The following is a 26651-nucleotide window of genomic DNA, read 5'->3' on the forward strand; positions in this document are numbered from 1 at the left end:
TGTATGTAACGCGCTAGTTGTTTTTTGATAGCGTTATCACATTCTTGAGTGTCTCTACTGTATGCCTTGATATGGGGCTTGGGCTTTCCTCAAGCGAATTGTTTCGCTTTTCACCCAAGCTTACACACATCTTCAGGATGTTAATAAAACTGATTTGAATTTGAATGTTGCTACTGTCGACGCCATCATTAAAGAGTGCCGGCGGCAGCCCATCACGGCCGGCTGCCCAACAGGGCCACAACCTCATCGTGTGAAGCCGCCCGCCAGTCCCCCACGTAAGACAACGTCCCACGCATTGTTTGTCGGGAAATCGAAGCCGCCTGTCCGGCTCCTCTTCAGCCACCTGTTTTCGCAACGCTCGCCTCTTACCAACAACAGTCGTCAGTGGCGTTAATACAAGCTGTGGTGAGGCAGGAGTTTGCGAACCTCGGACTTCCATCAGCATGTCCCCTGACTCGCCCTGAAGTCCCGTCCTACTCCAGAGGACACGCTCGCCGTTCACCTCCAACAATGCCCTTCCGTAACCCTTCGGAATGGCGAACACCCGACGACCAACCTATTTGTTTTTCCTGCCGCCAGCCTGGGCAGGTTTCTCGCTATGGCCGCCGCCGTTGGTCAAACCAACCACGTCAGACCTTCTCTACCTCAGCGCAAATGCATCCGACGACCCCTCGACGTTCAGTCCCCACACCCTTCCATTTCCATTCATCGCCATCTTACGAGCCTTCCACTGACGCCCCTTTGCCCGGTTGCCGCAGCTCTCACTCCCCGTCGCCGCTACGTCGCCGATCCCACTCTCCACCACCTCAGCGCTTTTCATCGCCGAGCTTCTCTGGACGACCGCAGCAGGAAAACTAGATATTGCAGCTTATAGAGGTGAAGCTGCAATTCCAATGACGGCTGAAGATCCTCTACTGACGTTTCCCACGCACCCCAGCCTGTTTGAAGTACTAGACGACCATGTTCCTGTGACCGCCCTCATTGACACAGGTGCGCACCTGCCTATTATGAGCGCTTCTCTACGCCGGCGCTTAGAAAAGATTATGACGCTGTCTACGACGCAGGCACTACGTGCTGCCGATGGCGCTACAGTACCAGTTATCGGAATGTGCGCTGCTCGTGTCAGCATTGCCGGTCGTCACACCATGGTCTTTTTTGCCATGCTAGCCCTCATGACCTCATACTTTGCCTTAATTTCCTTTCGGCACACTCGGCCTCAATTGATTGTTCGTCTGATACCGTGTGTCTCGATCTTCCAATATTTCCTGACTACTCTGCAAAGCCCACCAGCCGCTTGAGCCCAACCACTTTCGTTCGCATGCCACCTCGAGCCGTCACTTACGTGTATTTGTCATTGGCCCCTCCCGTTCCTGACGGTGCTTATATCATTACGCCGATTACTGACTTTCGGCTGACGCGCAGTGTTACTGTTTCCCATACCATCGCGACCGAAGTGGATAACTGCGTGTTCCTTCCGCTCCTTAACTTTGGTTTCAGCCCTGAAGTGCTGCCCTGCCAGATTTCTCTAGCCCAGCTAACTGCCGTAACAGAGGACGATGTCAGTGTTGTCACTGTATCTGCTCCTGATCGAAGCGCAGTCGCACGGTCACCCAGCTCAGACGATGCTATTTTTCGAAACATGATTGAATCGGAGCTGTCGCCTTACCAGGCCGACGCTCTCTGCCAGGTTTTGGTCTCATACAGTGACACTTTCGACACCGATGATCGTCCCTTGGGCCTGAATAAATTGACATTCACCGAATCAACACTAGTGACTCTGCGCCCATTCACCATCGGTCGTACCATGAGTCGGCGACCGAGTGAGAAGTGATTCAGAAAGAAGTGGCCAAAATGCTTATGAAAAACGTAATCTAACCATCATCAAGCCCTTGGGCAACTCCCGTGGTAATAATAAAAAATAAAGACAGCTCATGGTGTTTCTGTGTTGATCATCGCCACCTAAACAAAATTACCGAAAAGGACGTGTACCCTCTACCACGCATTGACGATACCCTCGACTGCCTCCATGGCGCCACCTTCTTTTCACATCTCGACCTTCGATTTGGCTACTGGCAAATTTCCGTAAATGGCATGGACCAAGAAAAGACCGCCTTGGTTACCCCTGACGGTCTTTGTCAATTTAAGGTCATGCCCTTCGGTCTCTGCAACGCTCCAGCGACGTTCGAGAGAATGACGGACACGCTCCTACAAGGATGTAAATGGTCGACTTGTTTGTGTTACCTGGATGACGTGATCATTTTCTCACCTACTTTTGCAACCCACCTTGAACGCCTTTCGACCATTCTGTCCATATTTTGACGGGCCGGCCTGCAGCTCAATTCCTCCAAGTACCACTTCGATCTTCGTCAGATTACCGTGTTGGGTGACCTTGTTGACGCTGCCGGCGTACGACCAGACCCAGCAAAAGTACGCGCTGTAACAAACTTTCCAGTCTCACGCTCTGTCCACGATGCTCGCAGTTTCGTGGGCCTCTGCTCCTACTTTCGCTGGTTCGTGAAAAACTTTGCGCCACCCGCACGGCCACTCAACGACCTTCTCAAACAAGACGTCCCATTTTGTTGGGGCCCTTCTGAAGCTGACGCCTTCTCTCAGCTAATCACCACTCTAACGACACCTCTTATTCTTGCACATTTCGACCCCGATGCTCCTACAGAAGTGCGAACACACGCGAGTGGTCACGGAATTTGTGCAATTTTGGCGCAAATTCAGCGGAGCAACGACCGTGTAATCGCGTATGCAAGCCGTCTGCTTTGTAAGGCTGAACTCAATTATTCTATAACAAAACGCGAATGTCTCGTCCTTGTCTGGGCGGTTTGAAAATTCCATCTTTACTTGTATGGTCGCCCTTCCGTGTCATCACAGATCATCACGCGCCGTGTTGGCTTTCTTCTCTGAAGGACCCCACTGGACGACTTGGCCGTTGGTCATTACGCCTACAGTTGCTCTACAGTTATTCCTACTCAGTTTCTCATAAGTCTGGACGTCCCCATATGGACGCCGATTGCTTATCCCGCTACCCTGTTGATCAGCGCGACGAATCAGACATCGAGCCTAGCCACAGCATCGTGTCAATGTCCTAGTTTCTTCAGATTGGTGATGAAAAACGTCGTGATGCTTCTCTGCGACAACCTATTGACCGTCTTGAATGTGCTCCGAATCACACGTCGCTTCGCATGTACGTCCTCTTGAATGGCTCACTGTACCGTCGCAGCCTCCAGCTAGATGGCCCTGCGCTCCTTCTTGTCGTGCCGAAACATATGCGTTCAACCATGCTGTACGAGCATCACGATGAACCAACTGCTGGTCATCTGAGTGTATCTCGGTCATACGACCACGTGCGTCACCGCTTCTTTTGGCGCGGTCTCGCCCGGTCCATTCGCCATTACGTAAGCTCTTGCGATAAATGCCAACGTAGAAAGCAACCTACTGCGCCCCCGGCTGGACTTCTTCAACCGATCTCCATCCCAACCGAACCTTCCGTGTTGGTAAGATCTTTTTGGTCCTTTTCTGAGACGAAATCGGGCAACAAGTGAGTCACCGTTGCCTTAGACTACGCGACCAGGTATGCCATCACTCGAGCACTCCCCACCAGCACCGCTACTGACGTTGCAGACTTTTTGCTCTATGATGTCATGCTACACCATGGCGCTCCTCGCCAATTACTCAGGGATCGCGGCCGAGCATTTTGTCTCGTGTAATCGACGATGTTCTGCGCTCTTCCTCGACGCAGCACAAGTTGATTACTTCCTAACATTACAAGTTGACCACTTCCTAATAAATGGCCTTCCTGCACAGCTAAATCGCCCCCTCACCGACATGCTACCGATGTATGTGTCCTCCGACCACCATGACTGGGACCTGGCGCTACCTCACGTGACCTTCGCGTAAAATTCTTCGCGCCACAACACCACTGGATAATCACCCGATTATTTGCTTTATGGCCGTGATCCGACGTTACCACTCGACACCCTACTTCCAACTACTACAACGCCGTCAACCGAATATGCACGCGACGCTATTGCTCGTACCGATCACGCACGTCAGATCGCCTGCTCAAGACTTTCGGCTTCGCAAGCCACCCAGAAAGCCATCTACCAAAAGCACATACGTTCTCTACCGAAGGCACATACGCGTTGATGCGTTAGCTACACTACAGTAGGCCTTTAAATTCTGAAAATTTAGGTAGCAGAAAACAGGACATCTTTATAGAGATCGCGCTCCATAGTTTTCAAAACGGAGGTGCATCTTGGTGATACTTCATTACGCTCTTTTCGTCGGGGCCTATCAAAATGCCGAGCCTTTCCGCTACCCTGAACGTTCAAGCCAGCTAGCTGTGTTTATACTGGTGTGAGTTCAAACCTCGCTTTCACCACGTGGAAACTTTCCGATGTTGTGTAGTCGTGCCGCCGTGCCTTGCTTCAAAATACACCAGTGGTATTCACGGCTTTCCCTTACATCGGTTCCCCCAATCTGGCAAACAGCTGCTCTTCCGCGAATGCACTAACAGCTGCTTAGAGTGACTGTAGCGTCATCATCATCGCCATTCATCATCATCGTCATTTTTTTCTAGTCACCATGCTGCACCTCTCGTGTAGCTCATGCCACAGCTCGAGGCGCGAGCTGGGTAGATCATGCTCACGCACCTGGCGGTTTGGGCACTGCAGCCGCCACCACTCTTTTCGGCAATTGCGTTTGATAATGAAGAGGCGAGACAACGACACGGCCACGTTAACCGTCGTCCCGTCTTCTTCTCTCGCTACATTGGTGACCCGGAGAACACGCCCTTGGCCGAGCGGCCCGCTGACATGCTTTCGTAATTTGATTGATTTGTGGGGTTTAGCGTCCCAAAACCACGATATGATTATGAGAGACGCCGTAGTGGAGGGCTCCGGAAATTTTGACCACCTGGGGTTCTTTAACGTGCACCCGACATGCTTCCGTAACTCTGCCCTCCATTTCCGTCGTTTCACCCCGTCTACCACCGAGCGTGGTTTATGCGGCTCGATGCCAATCTCGTGGTCAATGGCATCAAGGCACAGCCGATGATGCACGCTGTCCTGCTGGACGCCCTCCCGGTTGAGCTGCGTTATCTAGTCGCCGAGTCATCCTCCAGCCCGCGACCCTTCGACGACCTCAGCGCTGCAGTGCTCGCCTGCTATGGTGAAACCTACCGCCCGCTTCCGGGGAGCCGTGAGTTCCAGGTTTCCCCTCCACCCCAACGAGAGGTACCAGACAACCCGCAGCCCTATCTTGACAAAGACCTCGCTTCCCCGTCTACGGCTACTTCTACCCCTGATCCGGTAGCAGGAATATCCAATCCTGCGCCTGACCATGACCACAAAGTAGAAGACGCCCCCACTGCGACTGACCTCTCCTCCGAGAAGTGTATTCTCGCGGAGCCCGCGTATGCAGCTCCGTCACACGTGCCTGCCACCTGTACATCTTCCGCGACATCTACGACACGCGATACCGTGGCCCCACCGGACTTCACGACAGCTATCTTGCCGCATGTCGCGCAGTCTAGTGCAGACATCCTTGCACCCGCTGTTCACCTGTCGGTCATGGAACCTTCACTATCGCCAACGTCGGAGGGGGACTCTGTACCAACCCCAACGCTTTGCGTGTTCTGCCAGCAGCGACCGGCATCCCCCTCCCAGTTTTCCGCAGCTGAACTTAAAGCCACCAGCCATCAAGCGTGGCCAAACTTCCGAGACACTGCGACTATGACCGACGCTCCTGAGGACGACGTGCCTGGTCAGCCTATAACACAACAGACCGCACCTTGTGTACCACCCACACAGATGGACAACCACCAGGCTACCACAAAGAGCACGGGTACGCCCGCCAACTTTCCAGTAGAGCCCACGCCTACTGGAGCTCATGACCGACCTCCGGAGTCCTTGAAAGGTGACACGACCCCGCAACAATGTATCTTGAATTCAGAAGTGCCCCTTGCCACGGCTCAGGCGTCTATTACCTCTCTATGCGCATCTGCCGACCAGTCGCTGTGGACCTGCTTGCCTGCCGTGACCTTCGGGCGCTTCTTCGAGCACGGCGTTTCCACGTCCGTCGACTCGGCCACCCGCGCCGGCACAGCAGTCGCACTGTGACGCTTAGGTCAGTGTTTCGTCAACGGTTGCGTCCGCATCAGCCCCGCCAGCCATCTGCTCTTTCTCGGCAGCCTTGTCGGCACCACGTGCGCTGTCGGAGATTCTGCCGCGACTATTCCATATCAACCCTCGGTCATCATGGCTCCGCTTTGATCCATCAGAATGCTTCGCCCACATCACCGACGCGGGTTCTTCAGTGCCTTCCCACGGCTTTAGACAGGGGCACCTTTGTCAGCCGCGTCCGCTCGAACTACTGGATTCGCTCTCAAATTCTCCCAACCATTCGTCGTGGGATGCACGTGTCTGTGACCACAGGGACCCGGCTCTTTCATTTCCGTTCGCTGCGTTTCTCCCAGAGTCGGCCACCAGAAACCCACTGGTTCCCAACTGCCTCCTGCACCCACCTGGACTACCTCCGGACACTTTGACTCGCGTCACGAACCTCCTTGCATATACGACCCCAGTGTTTTTTTTCATTTCGTCTTTATTTTTGTGGGGAGAGTAATCTGAAGCGTCATCGTCATCGCCAATCATCATCATGATCATTTTTTCTAGCCCCCGTGCTGCCCCTCTCATGCAGCTCATGCCACAGCTCGAGGCACCAGCTGGGTAGATCGTGCTCACGCGCCTGGCGGTTTGGACGCTGCAGCCACTGCCGCTCTGTTTCGGCAATCGCCTTTGATAATGAAGTGGCGAGACAACTACTCGGCCACGTTGGCCACCGTCCCGTCTTCCTCTCTCGCTACAAGGCGGAATCGAAAGAAACAGCCGGGCTTCGTGTTTGGCTGCTTCGCGACATTTTTTATGCGCGTTGGTGCACTGTTCCTCCGAGTGAACTTTCCATATCTAGCCCAAAGAAACATGTGAAGAGAGAACCATACGTGGGAAATTTTATTTATTTTATTTTATTTATTTATTTACGTACCCTAAGGACTCGGGAGGGCATTACATAGGGGGGGATTAGGAGATTTTCAACATGTGTAAGATACATTAAATGTTCAGAAGCATCATTATATAAAGCTTAAATGGAAGAAAATGAAAAAAAGAGTACACACAACAGTAGTGATAAGGTTAATAAAAACATATATATAAACTCTGCAGAAGAAAAGGTACGTTAATAAAAATACAATAGGCTCTAGGTAACAAGTGTAGGCGCGAATAACACACACAAAAATATTCAAGTAATTCACATGAACAACACCACCGCATGAATACATTAATGGATTGGAACTTCTAAGAACACTTTCACCGCTTCCGGAAAGGATGATGATTCTGTTAGAGGGACTACATCAGCTGGCAAGGAATTCCAGTTGGTTATTGACTGGGCTAAGGGCGAGTTTTGGTACTTTTTTGTTCTCGGGAAGATGGGATTAACTTTGTTAGGGTGACCAACATGGGCTAAAATGTGTGATGGCGGGAGGATATGCTTGCGCGCAAACTGGGTGTTGCTGTGGAAGAGTGAGTGAAAACTAGGTAGCCTTGCAAGTTTACGGCGCGTGGCAAGGGAGGGCAGATTAAGCAATTTCAGTATGGAACTTACGCTTTCAAACGGTGAGTATGACGACGTTATGAAGCGCGCAGCTTTGTTTTGAATTGATTCAACCAGGTAATTTAAATTTTCAGTGTGAGGGTGCCTAATATTGAAGCATACTCCAGCGATGGTCTTATCAGGGAAACGTATGCATGCAGTCTGGTTTCTTTGTTGGCAAGGTATAAACGCCTTTTGAGGATGCCAAGTTTTTTTATTGCTTTAGTAGTGATATGTTCAATGTGAGCGGTCCAGTTTGGAGTGGCTGTGAAAAATACCCCAAGATATTTGAAGAATTGTACTGAATCCATTCGAATGTCATTTATGCGATACTTGAGAAAGGCGGTTGCTAGTGGCGAAAAATTATTTTGTCTGCTGCCCCTCGAACCTAGCCATATAGAGGTGGCTTCTTTGTAAGAAGCCTTAAAGGTAACTGGGACACCCAGGTGTGTTTTTAGACTTAAAATGGAACTTCTGGTTGACTCCATGGAGTTATCTAAGAAAATTATGCACCAGACAAAGACACAAAAAAATTTAAAAATTCTTTGTATTGCTTTATGTCAGGCTGGACCACGCCCTCCAAAGACGTTGTCTTAATCACTGGATAAAAAACGCTTTTATTCACAATCACGGTTGCTCAATATTACTTAAGAGAACTGTACAGGCTCTGCAATGCATATGTGAAGCACATTGGAGGACAAGATGGAAAGCTGACGCGTTGAATTTTATGCACCAAGAAATACTTCGGCGTTTTACCTCTCTGCGTGTTCGAAGACAATTTTTTACTCAAAGCTGTGGTTAGGGAATGTACATATCTTTCAATGCAATTAAAATTCGTAAATTTCGCAACCAAGTCTGTCATTATGGCGACTCACTTCTTAAACATATGCAACGTACGGTCTCATTATGCCCTAGCGTTGACGCAATTGATGATAATCTGGCAAGTTTTATTACGGATTGGGCAGTGTAAGTAAGAGGTACGGTACTTGCGACAGAGGTAAGCTCTCCCAGGAGACAAATAACCTCATTAAGGAGTGTGAAAGCATGAACGTTTCAAATACAACAGGTAAAATAGAATTCACAGAGCTTACAAAGTTTATTAATAAGCATAAGTTTATTAATAAGATATCCAATGTAAGAAGGTAATTCATGTATAAAATTAAACACGCTCTGAAGAACGGAGGAAGTGGTCAAAGTAGTGGACAGGGAACCTGGGATAGGCCAAGACCAGATCTATGCACTTAGGGACAAGTAAGGCAAAGTAACTTCCAATAAGAATATAATAGGTAAAATAGCGGGAGAGTTTTACAGAAATCCGAACAGTAGGCGGGACAAGCACGACCTTAATATAAGAACTAGCAGTACCCAGATGGCATCCCACCGGTAATGATAGAAGTGAGAAAAGCCTTGAAGGGAATGCAAAGAGGCAAAGCTGCTGGTGAGAACCAGGTAACATAGGATCTGCTGAAAGACGGAGGACAGACTGTGCTAGAAAAACTAACTACCTTGTTGACGAAGTGTCTCCTGAAGGGAAGGGTACCAGAATTGTGGAAGAATGCTAACATCTTAATACTATGACGTCTGGGTTGAGACAGCGTTTATTCAGCCTATGGGCTCAGCAGCGAACGGGCAGTCTGAGACCGAGCGCGCACACACCCGATGATGAATGTGGGGACACCCAGTGAAGATGAGGACAGAGACCCAGACGGACGATGATGATTATGATAATGCATATATGAGAAGAAGTGCATAACGAATTCCCAGACTAAATCCCCCACATCGAAGCGGCCAATCTGGCCGTAGCAACTCAATGTGACAGGGAACGTCGCCTGAAAGGCTTCATGCGAGACACGTACACGATCTCTGTGGTGCGATGACGGCGGTCTGTTGGGACTACAAGTTGAGTCACACGATAATTAACGGGTGAAGTCTGTTCGCTAACCATGTAAGGCCCAATTAAGTGTGGCTGAAGCTTTTCACACAGACCAGGTGTACGAATAGGTCTGAACAGGAGCACCTTGTCACCAGGTCGGAAGAATAGAAGGCGATGGGATGCGTCATAAATGACTTTTCGATCTTGCGGTTTTGCTTCCGTGTTTATGCGTGCACAATCGAAACACCGGCCTAGTCATGATATGTATTTCTCGCTGGAAGACGGAAACAAGTTGACGTCACTGTTGAAAAAGGAAACATTGAGGAAGAAAGTAGGGGAACGTCCATAAACGGAGGTAGAATGGCCAATAACCGGTGGTGCGCTGAATGGCCGTGTTGTAGGCAAAGCTGAGGAATGGTAGAAGAGTATCCCATTTTTTCTGATCTAGACTGATGTAGACGGCTATCATATTAGCAAGAGTATGGTGAAACCTCTCAGTGAGACCACTGGTCTGAGAGTGGTAGCTTGAAGCTGTCTTGTGCGTTATTCCAGAGGCGCGCAATACTTTATTTAGCACTTCTTACAGAAACACCCTTCCACGGTCCCTCAGCAATATACGAGCGGCACCATGGCGCAGAATGATGGCGTGCAGAACGAAGTTGGCAACTTCCGAAGCAGAGGTAGTTGATACAGACGTTGTCTCCGCGTAGCGTGTCAAGTGGTCTACAGTGGTCACTATCCATCGTTTGCCAGTAGATGTGACGGGAAGAGGGTCGTAAATGTCAGTACCTACAACCTCAAATGGCGTTGTGCGGCACGGAATTGGCTGTAGAGGCCCGGTCAGTGCGGTTGTCTGGATTTTATGACGCAGACACGGAACACCGGAAAAGACGTAGCGCGCGCGCTAGTTGAAACACCAAGCCAGTAGAAGTGACTTCGAATGTAGTCGTGAGTTTTTTGAATATCAAGATGTCCGGCAGTCAAGTCGTCGTGGAAGGCTTTAAGCACGTCAAGTCGAAGAGGGCGTAGTAGCACGGGAACCCAGCATTGACCATGAGGATGGTAGATGTGACGGTACAAAACTCCATTCTCCAGCTTAAATCGCAAGGGCTGATGACGATGCCGTGCGTTAGGTGTATGGAAATCTCCTGAGAGCTGGTCCATGATACGCCTACATTACAGATCAGACAACTGCTAGGAGTGAAATGTGCGCTTGTCGTCCGAAAATAGCTGGTCTATTGAGGCGAGCGCAGGCGCTGGTGTAGAAGTGATGGCTGAATTTTGACCGATGCTGAGCTGGGTATTTGGTAGTGGGCAGCGCGAAAGGGCGTTGACGTCTTGGTGTTTTCTACCTGACTTGTAAATGATATTGAAGTCATACTTCTGTAAACGGTGAATCCACTGACCCAAGCGTCCAGACTAGTTCTTCAGGGTGGAAAGTCAGCATATGGCGTAGTGGTCCGTAAGGATCTTGCACTGAGGGCCGTGGTGATAGGGACGTAACTTTTACACTGACCAGACCACCGCCAGGCACTCCTGCTCAGTTATGGCTTAGTTCTTCTCGGTCGCGGTTAGTACACTACTGGCATATGCAACTACTCTCTCTTGTGAAGAGGTGTCACGTTGGAGCAGCACGGCACCTATACCACGGCTGCTAGCTTCCGTATGAACAATGGTCGGTGCGGCCTCATCCAAGTGGTGGAGTACAGGTTCAGACGTGAGGGCACATTTTAACAGGTTGAATGACACTTGACATTTTTCCGTCCACAAAAAGGGCACGTCAAAATCAAGAAGCTGGTGCAGTGGAGCCGCTATTGATGTGAAGTTTCGTATAGAACGGTGAAAATAGGAGGCGAGACCAAGAAAACTACGCAACTTCTTCAGCCTTTCGGGGCGCGGAAAGCGAAGTACCGCAGCAATTCTTTCCGGATCTGGCCAAATTCCGTCTTTGGTCACGACGTGGCCCCAAACCTTGATAGCTTGTGTGGAGAAACGGCATTTTTTAGTGTTTAGTTGAAGACCAGCGGCCGCAAGGCACGTCAGAATGTCATCCAAACGTTGCAGATGCTGAGGAAACGTTGTCGAAAAAATAATGATGTCCAAGTAGCAGAGGCAGGTCTTTCGTTTGAGGCCGCGCAGCACGGTATCAATCATGCGCTCATAAGTAGCGGGCGCGTTGCGCAGCCCGAAAGGCATAACATTGAACTCGTATAGCCCGTCGGGGGTTGCTAATGCTGTTTTCTCTTTATCCTCTTCGTGCATAGGAATTGGCCAGTATCCGGAACGCAGGTCGAGGCTGGAAAATTATTTCGCGCCTTGTAGAGAATCGAGGGCGCTATCAATCAGATGCATTGGGTACAGATCCTTGCGAGTTATCTTGTTGAGCGCCCTGTAATCGACGCAAAAGCGCACGGAGCCATCCTTCTTACGAACCGGAACCAGATGCAACGACAAAGGGCTAGATGAAGGGCGAATTACCTCTCGTTTGAGCATGTTAGCTACGTTTTCTTTAACAATTTTTCTCTCAGCTGAAGACACGTGGTAGAGCCGGCGGCGTACAACAGATGTTCCGACTGCGTGGATTCGATGCGGTGTAGTAGTAGTGCGGCCCAATGTCGAGGAGTGAATATCAAAACAACTTGCATGCTTCTTCAACAAAGCAAGCAGCTGTTGCATTTGTGAAGGTGTCAAATCGTAGCTAATGGCTGCAGCGAATGCGGAAGACGATGTAGGCTCACCACTAGGGTGGTCGTTGGAGGAGACGGCATGAAGTGGCACGACGCACGCAGGCTCGGGATCAGTCACGCAGGCCACCGTGGTGTTCTGAGGAAGTAGAATCTTTTCAGATGTTGTATTTACGGCAGTGACAAATGCGAAACCCTTGAGAAAACGAACTATACTGGAAGCGAGAACGATGATTGATTGATTGATATGTGGGGTTTAACGTCCCAAAACCACTATATGATTATGAGAGACGCCGTAGTGGAGGGCTCCGGAAATTGAGACCACCTGGGGTTCTTTAACGTGCACCCAAATCTGAGCACACGGGCCTACAACATTTCCGCCTCCATCGGAAATGCAGCCGCCGCAGCCGGGATTCTAACCCGCGCCCTGCGGGTCAGCAGCCGAGTACCTTAGCCACTAGACCACCGCGGCGGGGCGGAAGCGAGAACGATGCTTTTACCAACGCAACTAAATGATGGTGACGTCAATGGTGACCATTCAGTCTTGACCTGGTGGTAATTTGGTATCCTCCGCAGCTGTCAAACTAAGTGACTCTTAGGTGTCGTCGTTGAGCGTGCAGTACACGTCGGTGAGATGTATGACGCGTTGACCCAGCACATTGCCACAAAGGCAGATGAAAGAAAATTTCATCCTAATATAATTGGTGAGGGCAGTCAGTCAGGACGGTGAACTGAATGGGATGGCGGATACCATCAATAAAAACGCGGGCTGTACAGAAAGCGGAAGGGCGAATGGTATGCCCCTGGGCAGCAATCAACGTGGTTCCATCGTGAGGGGTCATCACTTTGTACAGACTTTGGCCCAAATCATCATCATCATCATTATCATCATCAGCCGGACTACGTCCACTGCAGGACAAAGGCCTCTCCCATGTTTCACCAGTTAACTCAGGTCCTGTGCTTGCTGCTGCGAATTTGTAACCGCTGTAACGGGGTGTTGAACAAGCAGGAGCTCACTCGGCGAACAAAAGATTTATTTATCGCAAGGGCTAACTGAATGCAAGGCCATCCCAGTGCATCTTCTTTCTCTACCCGAGCTCCGCGTCCACTGCTCTCGCTACAATCTCTCCTGGGCGACTAAGGAGCCATCCTGGTGACCTAAGGACAGATGTACACAGAAGGATCATGGCATGACTTGAGCCGAGGGACATGTGCGATTTCTTGTCCCCGACGGCGCTTGTCCGGAGATGCGTCCAAGGGCTCGACAAGGTAGTTGACAGGGGATATTTGGCGTACAACTCGATAGGGACTATGGTACCTGGACGAAAGCTTGTGGGAGAGTCCTGGAGGAGTAAAAGGAATCCATAGCCACACCAGTGAGTTAGGAGCAAAGCGCATAGACGTGGTTGACGCGTCGGGGTGATGTTTCTGGTGCGTCTGGTCGTGCAACGTGAACGCACGGGCAAGCTTCCGACATTTTTCAGCGTGTGCTGCTGCTCGTGATACGGTTGCCAACTCTGAAGGGTCCGGTCGATAAAGAAGAATAGCATCCATTGTTGATGATGGCTCACGTCAAAAAAGAAGAAAGAAAGGCGAAAATCCAGTGGTGCTTTGCGTTACAGTGTTGTATGCATATGTCACAAAAGGCAGTATGCTATCCCAATTTGACTAGTCAGATAAAGCGTACATGGCCAGCATATCTCCAATTGTACGATAAACGCTCTGTCATCCCATTAGTTTGCGGGTGATAGGCTGTGGTAGTGCGGTGTATAATGCAACACTCGCTCAAAAACGCTTTGATGGCATCGGAGAGAAAAACGCGGCCGCGGTCGCTTAGTAACTCCCGAGTTCCTCCATGCCTTAAAACCAGGTTTTGCAGCATAAAACACGCCACGTCTTTTGCGGTAGCAGAAGGTACAGCAGCTGTTTAAGCGTAGCGCATTAGGTGGTCGATAGCGACAATCACCCAGCGGTTGCTACTCGAAGTATAGGGAAGCGGGCCGTAAAGGTCGATTACGACACGATCGAAAGGTCGTGTTGGACATGGCAACGGCTGCAAGGGACCTGTGGTATGTTGAGCGGGCATCTTGCGTCGCTGGTACGTAAGGCAAGACTTTACGTTACGACGAACTAAACGTTACATACCGCGACAGTAGTACCGCAGCTGCAAGCGAGTGTATGTTTTTAACACACCGGCGTGGCCACATTGCGGATCATCGTGGAACGTGGCGCAGATGTCACAGCGGAGATGTTGGGGGATGACCAGCAACCGCTTACGGCCGACCGAGCTGCAGTTTTGGTGGTAAAGCAGGTTATCCCGAATAGCGAAGTGTTGTGCTTGACGGCGAAGCGTCTGGGAAACTGGAGTGGGCGTCTGGTTCGAGAGAAAGTCCAAAAGGGAAGACATCCAAGCGTCTTTGCGTTGCTCAGAAGGCAGGTCTGAAATTCTGATGGCCAAGGCAGCACTGGTGAAGATAGACGAGCAGAGAGGCTCTGATGCCAACGGCGAGCGTGACAGGGCATCGGCGTCGGATTGCTTCCAGCCAGAACGGTAGATAACACGGATATCGAATTCCTGTAACCGCAATGCCCAACAAGCGAGCCGACCATTAGGATCTTTTAGTGACGATAACCAGCAAAGCGCATGGTGGTCTGTCACAATATCAAACGGACGTCCATTCATATAAGATCGAAATTTTGCGATCACCCAAATAATTGTGAGGCACTCATTTTCAGTGACACTGTAATACATCTTGGCTTTACTGAGGGTGCGGCTGGTATAGGCAACGTCGTACTCGTCAAAGCCACCAAAACATCCTAATCTCATCTGCCCACCTAACCTTCTGTCTCCCCCTAAACCGCTTGCCTTCTCTAGGAATCCAGTTAGTTAGCCTAAATGACCAGTGGTTATCCTGTCTACGCGCTACATGCCTGGCCCATGTTCATTTCCTCTTTCTGATTTCAACTATCATAACCTTAAGCCCATTTTGTTCCCTAATCCACTCATTTCTCAAAAAATGGTAGGTTACACCTACCATTTTTCTTTCCATTGCTCGCGGCGTCTTCCTCAATTTAGGCTGAACCCTCTTAGTAAGTCTCCAGGTTTCTGCTCCATAGCTAAGTATTCTAGCTAAAACCAACATGCATAACAGAAAGTGCTGCATCCGTATCCACAAGAGCATCGACACGCACTCCTTCCACTTTCACAGAAATCATGTAATACGGGCCTGATGGAGACATTTCAGTTCTTATTTCGAATGCAGTTTCTCCTGCACAAAATAATCATTTAGTTTTCCGCATGACTATTAGACGAGAATGATGCGGGTCGAAGTGGAAAAGAGGAAAGGCGGAAGGGCGAAGGCGAGTGGCGTCTCGTGTTTCCGCTGTTCCGCGGTGCATTCGATGCCGGTGGAGATGGAGACCGCTGCCGAGGAGACTGACGCTGACCTTGATAAGAGGCCCCAGTAGACCAATCTCGTTCACGCACGTCGTAACCCTGACGCTCATCTTGCTGGTGGTTTCGGCAAAAACGAGATATATGGCCGCAATAGCCGCAGTAATAGCAGACAGGGTGGGACGAGCACCAGGGTGGAGAGTAGAAGGTGTTAGGGGCACCTGAAGATAGCGCGCTGAGGTGAACCGAAGAAAGTTCAGGTGGCATCAAACAGTAGTTGACCGGGGGAGTGGCAGCAACCGATGCGTAGGATGGTTGCGGCAATGTCACGTGTACATTGCTCGGAGGCGCGGCAGTTACTTGAGCGTAGGCTGATATGGGGCGAGAAACAGGTGGTTGTACGAGGTCAGGGCTGGTTAGGGATGTAAGTTCATCCTTAATGAGGTCACGCAAAGGAACTACCGAAGACTGTGTTGAACATGCTGAAGGAGGTGTGAAGCCCAAAGACCGCAATTATTCTCGTATAATGTCCCGGATGAGGTCACGCAAATGGCGGTGGGACGTGAAGTGGTGGTCGCCAATGTCCGGTAGGAAACTGGCGGAGTCCAGTGAATCAAAGCGCTGGCATGTTGCAATGACGTCAGCGATGGTAGCTGGATTTTACGCAGCGAGGGCATTAAAAGCAACAGGTCAAATGCCTTTCAAGATGTTGCGTACTTTTTCTCAGTCCGGCATAGATGAATTAACACGCCGGCACAGTGAAGGGACATCCTCAATTTAGAAAGTGTAAGATTCACCGAGATGTCGGCGAGTATCGAGGGTCCTCTTCGCGATGGTGGAACAGATGGCCAGTGTCCCGAAAACATGTCGCAGCTGGTGCTGGAAGGTCGCCCAGTCGGGTAAGTCAATGACGTGGTTGAAATACAATGTCTTCGCCACACCGGTCAAGTAGAAAAAGACGTAGCGGAGCTTGACGCTATCGTCCCAGTGATTAGCAACACTCACGCGGCTGTACTCATCGAGCCAGTCCTCCACGTCTTCCCCGCGAAGTCTGGCGAAGAGAGGGGGATCACGGTGGTGGCTCTCTACGCACATACGAGGCGCGGCTGAAGACGGCGGGGGAGAGATGGCAGCAGCGATGGCAGCAGCACCGGCAGGCTCGTTCTGGGACGTGCTGCCAGACAGTGGGGGCAATCGGTGGCCTGAAGGCAGCTCCAGGGAGTCGAGCGAAGTGGGAGAGAACCTAGGACTGAAAATCCACCTCCACCACGTATGGCGTCTGGGTTGAGACAGCGTTTATTCAGCCAAAGGGCTCATCAGCGAACGCGAAGTTTGAGAACGAGCGCGCACACGCCCGAGGATGATTGTGTTGACCCCCAGTGAAGATGAGGACAGGGACCCAGACGGATGATGATGAATATGACAATGCATATATGAGAAGCGCATAACGAATGCTCACAATACATAAGAGAGGTGATGACAAAGACTTGAAGAATCACAGACCGAACAGCTTGCTCACCATCGTATACAAACTATTTATAAAGGTAATTACCAACAGAATTAAGACAACTTTATAATTCAATCAACCAAAGAAACAAGCAGAATTTCAAACAGGCTACTCAACAATCGACCACATTCATACTATTATTCAGGTAATAAAAATGCTCAGAATACTACCAAACGCTATACACAGCCTTCCTAGAGAACGACAAGGCGTTTGATTCCGTAAAAATATCAGCAGTCATGCAGAAAAAGTGGAATCAGGGCGTCGACGAAACATATATAAACATTCTGGAAGAAATCTACAGGGGATCAACTGCAACCATAGTGCTCCATAAAGAAAACAACAAATACCAATCAAGAAGGGTGTAAGGCAGGGAGACACAATCTCGCCAATGCTAATTACCGCGTGCTCACAGGATGTTTTCAGAGGCGTGGAGTGGGAAGAGTTAGGGATAAGAGTTAATGGAGATTACCTTGGTAACCTGCGTTTTGCCGATGACATTGCATTGCTGAGTAACTCAGGGGACGAATTGCAACTCATGATTACGGAGTTAGAGAAAGACAGCAGAAAGGTAGGTCTTAAAATTAATCTGCAGAAAACGAAAGTAATGTACAACAACCTCGGAAAAGAGCAGCGCTTCGAGATAGGTAACAGTGCACTTCAAGTGGTAAAAGACTATGTCTACTTAGGGTAGGTAATAACCGCGGAGCCAAATCACGAGACTGAAGTAACTAGAAGAATAAGAATGGGGTGGAGCACATTTGGCAAGCACTCCTAAATTATGACAGTTAGAATGCCACTATCTCTCATGAGGAAGGTATATACCAGCTGTATCTTGCCGGTACTTAGCTACGGAGCAGAAACCAGGAGACTTACAAAGAGGGTTCAGCTTAAGTTCAGAACGACGCAGCGAGCAATGGAAAAAAAATGGTAGGTGTAACCTTAAGAGACAAGAAGAGAGCAGAGTAGATTAGAAAACAACCCGGAATAAGGACATAAAAGTTGAAATCAAGAAGGTGAAATGGACATGGGCCGGGCATACAGAGCGTAGGCAAAATAACCACTGGTCAATAAGGGTAACTGACTGGATTCCCAGAGAAGGCAAGCGGGTTAGGTGGTAACAGAAAGTGAGGCGGGCAGATGAGAATAAAAAGTTTGCGGGTAGAACGTGGCCGCAGCGAGCACAGAACCAAGTGGACTGGCGGAACATGGGAGAGGCTTTTGTCCTGCAGGGGACGTAGTAAGGCTGCTGCTGAAGATGATGTCGCATTAAGACAACAAACGCGCCGCAAAACTTAAGGTCTTTGAATGGCGCCTCTGAAGGTTAGACGTCTACACCGAAAATTCATGAGATGGTATCTCCACAGATCAGAGGTCACCACGTCGCTCTCAATGACCGTCCTAATGTCCCTGCGATTTGCTGCTAGGTTCACGAAGAACGTAACGCGCGCGCAAGCGTGCCCCTGCTAGCCCGGCCACAGTATACTCCCATTCATGCCGGGGGAAGACGTCTCAGTTTCGCTTCTTTTAAATCGCTTAGATATGTGCAGGGCGTTGAAGTCACACGCGAAAACGTGACCGATGGTACCTATTTTCATTTTATTTTTATTAAGTACATACTGCTATACCGAACCCAGCTGGAGGGGTGAAAAAGGGGAACACAGTGAAAACAAATGGATGACGTTTGTACAACAGTTTTCTTACTATCCTACGTAATAACTGAAAAAGAAGTACGTACTAAATAGAGGGTAATAAATATACACTAATAGAAAAAAAGAAAAAAGTGCACAGATTGCTTGAAACAATCTTAAGCAAAGAAGTAACACAACACAACTGAACTCATGATATGACCTTATGTAGCATGGTGTCAATAATGTTGGCTAAGAAAACAGATGCATGAATTTTTCGAAATCACGAATGCCATGTTCAGGTAAAGCATATGTAGGCAGTGTATTCCAAGCGCTAATGGTTCGTGGAAAGAAGGAGTGTTTGAAAAGGTTAGTACGCGCGAAGCATGGTGTCAGATCATGATTGTGATTATGTCTGGTTTGCCTGGAAGAAGACAGAGATAGGTATTCATGAGGGTCGATATTAAACTGGCGATTTAGAAGTAGGAAAAAAAACTTGAGCCTGGCGATAGCTCTATGCTGTTTCAAAAGTGGAATGCTGTTTGTAGCCATAAGTGACGAAGGTGAATCAACAATGTGTAGGCATTATATAAGAGTCTTACCGCCCTTCTCTGGACCATTTCAAGTTTATAAATGTCTTTTTTTAAATGGGTCCCAGGCCACGCACTCGTACTCAAGACAGGGTCGTAGAAATACACAGTATGCAAGAAGCTTAATTTTTGATGGCGCGTTTTTTAGTTTGTGTCTTGAAACTCTAATTTTCTAGAAGCGGATGAACTGGCGGAGGAACAGCAATATTACTCGGCTACATCTTTTCAATTACCAATACGTAATCACGTTCTTACTGGCATTTCTGAACCTTATTTTTATTTCCACTAGTTCAAAAAACTTGTCCTCCTTTGGCTATTCTGCAAATTAACCTTCTGGGGCTGCAGATTGGTGTCGTTGGCCGTACGGGTGCTGGTAAGAGCTCCATCATCGCTGCGCTGTTCCGAATGACAGAGCCAGATGGAGCCATCCTGATTGACGGCATTGATATCAGATTCATCGGCCTACATGACCTGCGCCGCAAGATCTCTATCATTCCGCAGGTAATAAGTTTTACGAGTGATTTCAATAAAAAAATTACTTGCAAGAGTTAATTCTATGCAAAGGCCCACTGATGTGTTTCATTTTTGAAATATTATTGTTGTTTCAGGAGCCAGAAAAATAGATTGAATTTTGACACAAAATGACTGATTTCTTACCGTAGCATAAAATATCACTCTGTTTAGATATCGAGACGAAAAAATTCACCGAGGCCAATGATACAATATCAACGTAGTTCGTTAAATATTAACTTTAATAAAAACCACAATGGGCCGCAGATATTCTATTCATTTGCACCAGCCTTCAGGTGCCTATGTTGTTTCTGTATAGGAACCTAAAAATCAATATGAATATGAGTCGTGAGACTCAGCTACTTTATAGGTGGTGACGTTCCCCTCTCCACTTAGAAGGTTCACTTTCAGAAGTGCTGACGAAAAGGCTCGTTTTCAGAAGTGCTTGGGTCGAAAGTATCAGGCTGTAATTCAATTATTAAATCGAACCCTGCATTACATTGCTTCCGGCGTCACCTAAAACAATCGTTACTAACTACATGCATGACCTGACTATATTTGTGTATTTATGTGCATTGGTTTAAAATACATGTATTTTTGTATTTGTGTATTATCACTATATATGTACATCCATTGATAGGTATTTACATATGTGCTAGTTCGTTATATTGAAAAATCTTTATATTGAATGTTTCTTAGTTGTCAAGTTTTCTTTTACGTTTTTATGATTCTTCTAACAGGAGGTTCTCTGACAGTTTTTACGTTTGGACCTCCGTCTGTATTGATTGCGTTCCAATACTCACCATAGAAAGCTAAATAGACAGTCAAATGAACGGCGGCCCCCTTAAGACCCATTCCAGTTCTCACGTTGCCGGCGAATAGACAGCTCCAAAAAGACCGCATCGTAGACAAATACGGTGCAGCCTACTTTGCGGTCCAAACAAGATGGCGGCTCAGCAAATCACTCAGGTAAAATGTAGCTCACTGGAATGGTCATCTGCACACAAGCAGACGCTTCTGCAGACGCTCAATGTGAGTAACGTGTATTTCTGGGGGGAGGGGGCGGGCATTTCAACATGAAATGAGCCAGGAAATACAACAGTTACGGTTCTTTTTTTAGACTTCTTCTCGACGCGAGGGGGCACCTTGTCACGTAGAACTTTAGTTCGGATTGGCACGGTGCATGGACGTGCTTTTAGAACGCTCCCGATCGACTGCGCAGATAAGCGGTTTTGGATGTTTTGAGCTTGCCTTCATAATTGAAAAGGCAGCAGTTAAAATATTTGTTGCACTTATTACATTGTATGGCTTTTCCGGTGGTCAGTAACCAGGTATTTACTAGTTTGTGCGTGTGAGTGTGAGTGTTTGTTTCTTTGTGTTTTTTTCTCTTGCCACCCCGTGGGGGAGGTGCACGTACATTGAACACGCAAAATTTCGTAGCAGAGCTCAGACTTCTTCTCTTTCGTAGGACAGTAATCGTGTTTTGTAATTATCGAGTGAGACAAGTCATAAGGACAATTGGCGTCATAAAGACATGGTTAAAAAGGCTTTAAAGTGTTCAGCATACGCGGTTGGTTTGAAAACGGACCCAAGTGCAGAAACAAATGAAGAGGAGGCTGACGCGAAGTGTAGGCAGTGTGAGGTCAAGAAAAAAATGGAGAAAACGATGGTTGCCCAGAGTGAACTGCTGTTGAGAATCACCGAGCTGGATACTGCGTTGGTGACAGGGCAAGAGAAAACGAGAGCAATGAGAGAAAGGCTGAAGTCTGCCGAGGAAGCACTAGCCAAGGTGAACAAAGGAGCGGCTGACAGAGCGAACAGTTGGGCACCGGCAACCAGAATGGTGGAAAAGAAAGAATAAGCAAGTTTGGAAAAAAACAGGTTCAGCCGGTTCAATTGTCGCAAGGCCCAGCTTCATCTAAGTAGTGGTGGAGCTGAGAGGGGACAAAGCAGCTGGCTTCACAGGTGCAAGTAACCCCCAGGTGCGGGACGCTGCAGCCGAAAAGTCACAGCATGTGATAATGGCCGGCGACTCGAATTTCATTCGATGCGCAGAACTAATCAAAGAGAGGGTAAGAGATGACAAGATGGTTGCAGTACGGACGTTCCAAGGACGCACGCTTGAAGCTGTCATGAGGCAAGCGAGCGCAAACAGCTGATAGACGAAACTTCGTGACAATTTCAGGCGGTTTAAACGACGTCTTAAATGAAGATGCGGCAGGACTAGCGACCACACTGGCAAAAGGGGTCGATGACATGCGAGCCACTTCTCCTCAGGTACAGGTAGTGATATGCACGATACCAGAGGTACCGATGTGCGACGGCAACCTGCAAAGAGCGGTTTCCAACGCAAATCAAGAGGTATGAGTCGGTAGGCGCAAACCAAGAGGTATGAGAGGATGAGTCGAGAAAAAGGCTTTGAGGTTGTAGAAATAAACAGAGAGCTGCATAGGTGGGGTGGTTTTCAACGAGACATAATTCACTTGGATGGAAGGTTAGGTCATGAGGTGAGTTCGTCACTTGCTTCACTTCACACTTCACTTTCACTTTATTACCTTAAAGACCTCCTAGAGGAGGTATTACAAAAGGGGTGGGAAACATACAACAAATGTAATACATATGCAGGATGGGACAAGTATGAACAGGGGTAACCAATACAGAAATAAAATAATACATGTGCAGGAACAGTATACACATTAACAGGCGTAACACCTTGCCAAAAAAAAGAAGACAAAGTGAGAACCAGTTGCACAAAAAGGAACAATGTAATGTATTCAAAGTGAAAAGAAACGAGTGACAATTTGCGTAAATGTTGAGTGGCACATTATGGTGGCGAGATCAGTGGAAAGGCCATTCCTGTCGGAAGCTGCACGAAAAAATAAGGAGGCGGAAAATGTCGTGGTACGGGCGCGTGGCCGGCCGACATGAAAGGAATGAGTGGTGCGGTGAGATGTGCGGGCAGGAGGCAAGATATAGGGCGGGTGGCCTTGTTGACTGTGATAGAGCTTGTGGAACAAAATGAGACTAGAAACTCGACGACGAATGTTAAGATTTGAATGATTGGATCCTTGTTTAGGAGATTAAACACTCACATTATATGAATACGAGGAATGAATGAAGCTAGCTGCTCTATTCTGGAGTTATTCTAGTGCGTCGTTTAAGTATGCTAGATGAGGACTCCAGACAGGCGACGCGTATTCAATTTGGGTGAGAATTAAAGATGTATAAGCTTGTAGTTTTACAGGAAGAGGAGCATGACGTAAGTGCCGCTATAAAAATCTAAGCAATCTGTTAGCTGATAATATGATATTGGTAATGTGGACGCGCCATGATAAATCGTTATCCAAAGTGACTCCCAAGTACTTGTATGTGATGATATTTTCCAATGCAACTTTACCGATTTGATAAGAATAGGTGAGGGTGCTGCGCCGACGGTGAAACGAGAGGAACTTGCATTTATTAGGGTTTAGTGTCATTAGCCAACGATTGCACCAGTTAAGCATATGGTTAATGTCATCTTGTAATGCAACTTGGGCTGATGTGTTAGTAATAGTACGGTATATAACGCAATCGTCTGCAAACATACGAATATTGCTGGATACGTGAAAAGGTAGATCGTTAATGTATATTATGAATAATAGGGGTCCAAGAACAGGTCCTTGCGGGACGCCTGATGTTACTGCCAGAGGGTAAGAGTTATGTCCATTAATGGTAACGAATTGGTAACGATTCGTCAAAAATTCTCGAATCCAGGTTAAAATTTTAGGGTCTAAGTTTAATTCCGATAGTTTTAACATCGGGCGGTTGTGGGGTACTTTGCCAAATGCCTTGGCAAAGTCAAGAAAGATAGCGTCAGTCTGTATGTTATTGTCCAGGTTAGTGTGCAGATTACGAACGAAAAGGACAAGTTGGGTTTCACAGGAAAAGTTTTTCGAAATCCATGCTGTGTGGAATGAAAAAAGTTATTATAGTCCAAGAAGTGCATGAGTTCCGTGTAAATGACGTGCTCCATGAGCATGCAAGGCACGCTTGTTAAGTAAATGGGGCAATAATTGAGAGGACATGATCTATCGCCTGATTTAAAGACTGGAATGACCTTTCCTATTTTCCAGTTTATTGGTAGGTTACCTGTGGATAATGACTTACAGAACAATAGTGATAAGTATATAGCAGACATGTGCTTGGTATTTTTCAGAAGTTTTGAGGTGATATCGTCTGATCCCGCTGAAGAAGAGAGATTGAGATTGTCTATTACCGACATAATTCCGGAAGTGAGGAAATCAATACTGGGCTTTACAGAGACGATGCTAGACGGAAAAATTGGAAAGGGACTGTTAGTTTCGTTTGTGAACACAGAAGCGAATGCTGAGTTAAATACTTCTGCGCATTCAGAATGACTAACTTCTTCGCCCGAAGGATTATTAAAAAATACCTGGAATTTTCTTAGGGTTAAGTACCTCCCAAAATTTCCTAGGGTTATTTACCAAGATCTTCGGAAGATCAGTATGAAGAAATGTTCTTTTTGCAGTTCGAATAGCATTATAATAAAAGGTTTTAGCTTCTTTACACCGATCCCATGCGCTGGCGGTTGCTGCGTGTTTAGCTGCACGAAAAAGTCGTTTTTTTTATTTTCAAGTCGCTTTAAAAGTTTAGAAAACCATGGATTTCGTTTATTAGAACAGAAGGTGGTACTGGGAACAAACTTGTTTGTTGGCTCCTTAATTTTATCTTCCAAAATTAACCAGTTATCGTTCACTGATCGTTCACTTAATGTTGTTTCAAAATGAGGTAGGAAGGCTTCGAGTTCAGCGTTTATTGCGTTGTAATCTCCCTTGTCGTACAGACATATAGCTTTACTGCATGGTTTGCGTAATTTAGGGACGAATTCGAAAACAGCATAAATACCTTTGTGGTCGCTGATCTGAGGAACAAGTGTAACATGTGACAAGCTTTAGGGTTTATCTGTTAGTATTAGATCCAGAATATTAGAAGTTTCACCAGCAATACGTGTAGGTTCTGTTATTAGCTGTGTTAGGTTAAAATATAAGCAGACGTTAATGAATTCTTTTGTTCTGGAGTGGCCTGTTATTAATTGGTTGACGTCTTGCCAATCAATGTCAGGAAAATTAAAGTCACCAAAAAATAGGATATGCACGGTGGGATATTTAGTAGTTAGCTGGTTGAGTATATCGATTAAATCTTGTGCGAAATTTGGGTCATTGTCCGGTGGCCGATACCACACACCTAGCAGAATTGTCTCCGGTACAGCGCGGCAGACTGACCACAGAATTTCCAGCTTGCAAGGGACATTTGTCATTGAACAGGATAACTGCTTATTGACAGCGATAAGTACGCCACCACCACGTGTTTGTTTCCTGTCTTTCCGGAAAACAACAAACTCTGAGAATTCGGCAGAGTTTGGCAATTCGGCAGAGTCTGCAATTGGCAACTTGCAGGACGCGCAGTAACTGTTTTGGGAAGCACGCGGGCCCTTCGGGGTGCAGGATAGCTATTAACAAGGAAAACAACCAGTGAGACTTTTTAACAGTTGGTATGGACAGATACGATTCAAAAGTGGCACCAAGGATAAGTGGAGTCCGGGGCAGAAATAGACGTCGCCACGAGCGTCCAGCCAATTCAGACATAGGGTATTTTAACATGCAGGGTGGCAGAAACAGGCTGAAGTGGGAAGAGATAGAAGAACAGCTAAGGGAGGAGTGGCCGATGGGGTACGGTTTTGTAAAAACACATCTTAAGGACATGAAACAACCTCGTAACAATGCGGACTACGCGTGGGAATGTTGTAAAAGAGCAGAAGGCAGCAGAAAGGGGAGTGGCTTTGGGGCATTCGTTCATAAAAGTACGGACTGGAAAAGGGTCAAGCAGGAGTGCAAGAAAATTTATGGCTAAAAGGGAAAGTGGCAGGGCAAATGACACTCCTTCGTTTGCTGTACTTATGGACACGAGCAAACGTCAGAGAGGAAAACCAGGCAATGGTAGAGTGCATATCAAAGGACATTAAGGCGTTAGGAAGAGAGTGCGAGATGATTATACTAGAAGAGATTAATGCGCACATAGAAGATAAGTATGGGTATAGCGACCCAACAGGCAAAATGATCATGGATATGTGTGAAAGGCATGATTTGATCATTTGCACCAGTACCGAGAAGGGTGAACGGCAGATAACATGGGAGATAGGAAGGCCGAAGTCGACGATAGATTACGCACTGATGTCACATAGGATGTATGATAAGCTAAGGGGAATGCACATAGATGAAGTTGGCTCCAGAAGTCCGTGTAGTGATCACAAACGTATCAAGCTTAGTTTTGGAAGAGCAGTGAAAATTTGAAGGAGAAGGAATGAGCAACTACAGGAAAATTTTTATTCAGAAAGGCAAATAGAAATAGCTACTAAGCGAATTGAGAAAGTAATCACTGAGGATAATAAAACAGTGTGGACATACACGAATCTATTTAGACTGTTTGAGCTAGAGCTTGCCAAAGCACGTAACAAGTCACCCCGGAAAAGAAGATTGATTGATATGATTGATACGTGGGGTTTAACGTCGCAAAAGCACCATATGATTATGAGAGAAGCCGTAGTGGAGGGCTCCGGAAATTTCGACCACCTGGGGTTCTTTAACGTGCACCCAAATTTGAGCACACGGGCCTACCACATTTCCACCTCCAACGAAAATGCAGCCGCCGCAGCCGAGATTCAATCCCGCAACCTGCGGGTGAGCAGCACTAGACTACCACGGCGGGGCCAGGAAAAGAAGACACAAACCCAAGAGTTGATAGGATGAGGA

General features: G+C 47.7%; 1 protein-coding gene across 6 annotated transcripts in view; it reads left to right on the top strand.

Annotated features, from left to right (window-relative positions):
- Positions 1-26651, top strand: part of LOC119178190 (ATP-binding cassette sub-family C member 4) — a 2441444-nt gene that overhangs the window by 2182869 nt on the left and 231924 nt on the right. For all 6 annotated transcript variants that reach the window (XM_075869787.1, XM_075871012.1, XM_075871549.1 and 3 more), the window contains one exon: positions 19678-19833. In XM_075869787.1, coding sequence (XP_075725902.1) covers positions 19678-19833 — 156 coding nt within the window. The remainder of the gene's footprint in view (positions 1-19677; positions 19834-26651) is intronic.

This window comes from Rhipicephalus microplus, chromosome 1 (assembly GCF_043290135.1).
Source record: "Rhipicephalus microplus isolate Deutch F79 chromosome 1, USDA_Rmic, whole genome shotgun sequence".
Classification (NCBI taxonomy): Eukaryota; Metazoa; Arthropoda; class Arachnida; order Ixodida; family Ixodidae; genus Rhipicephalus; species Rhipicephalus microplus.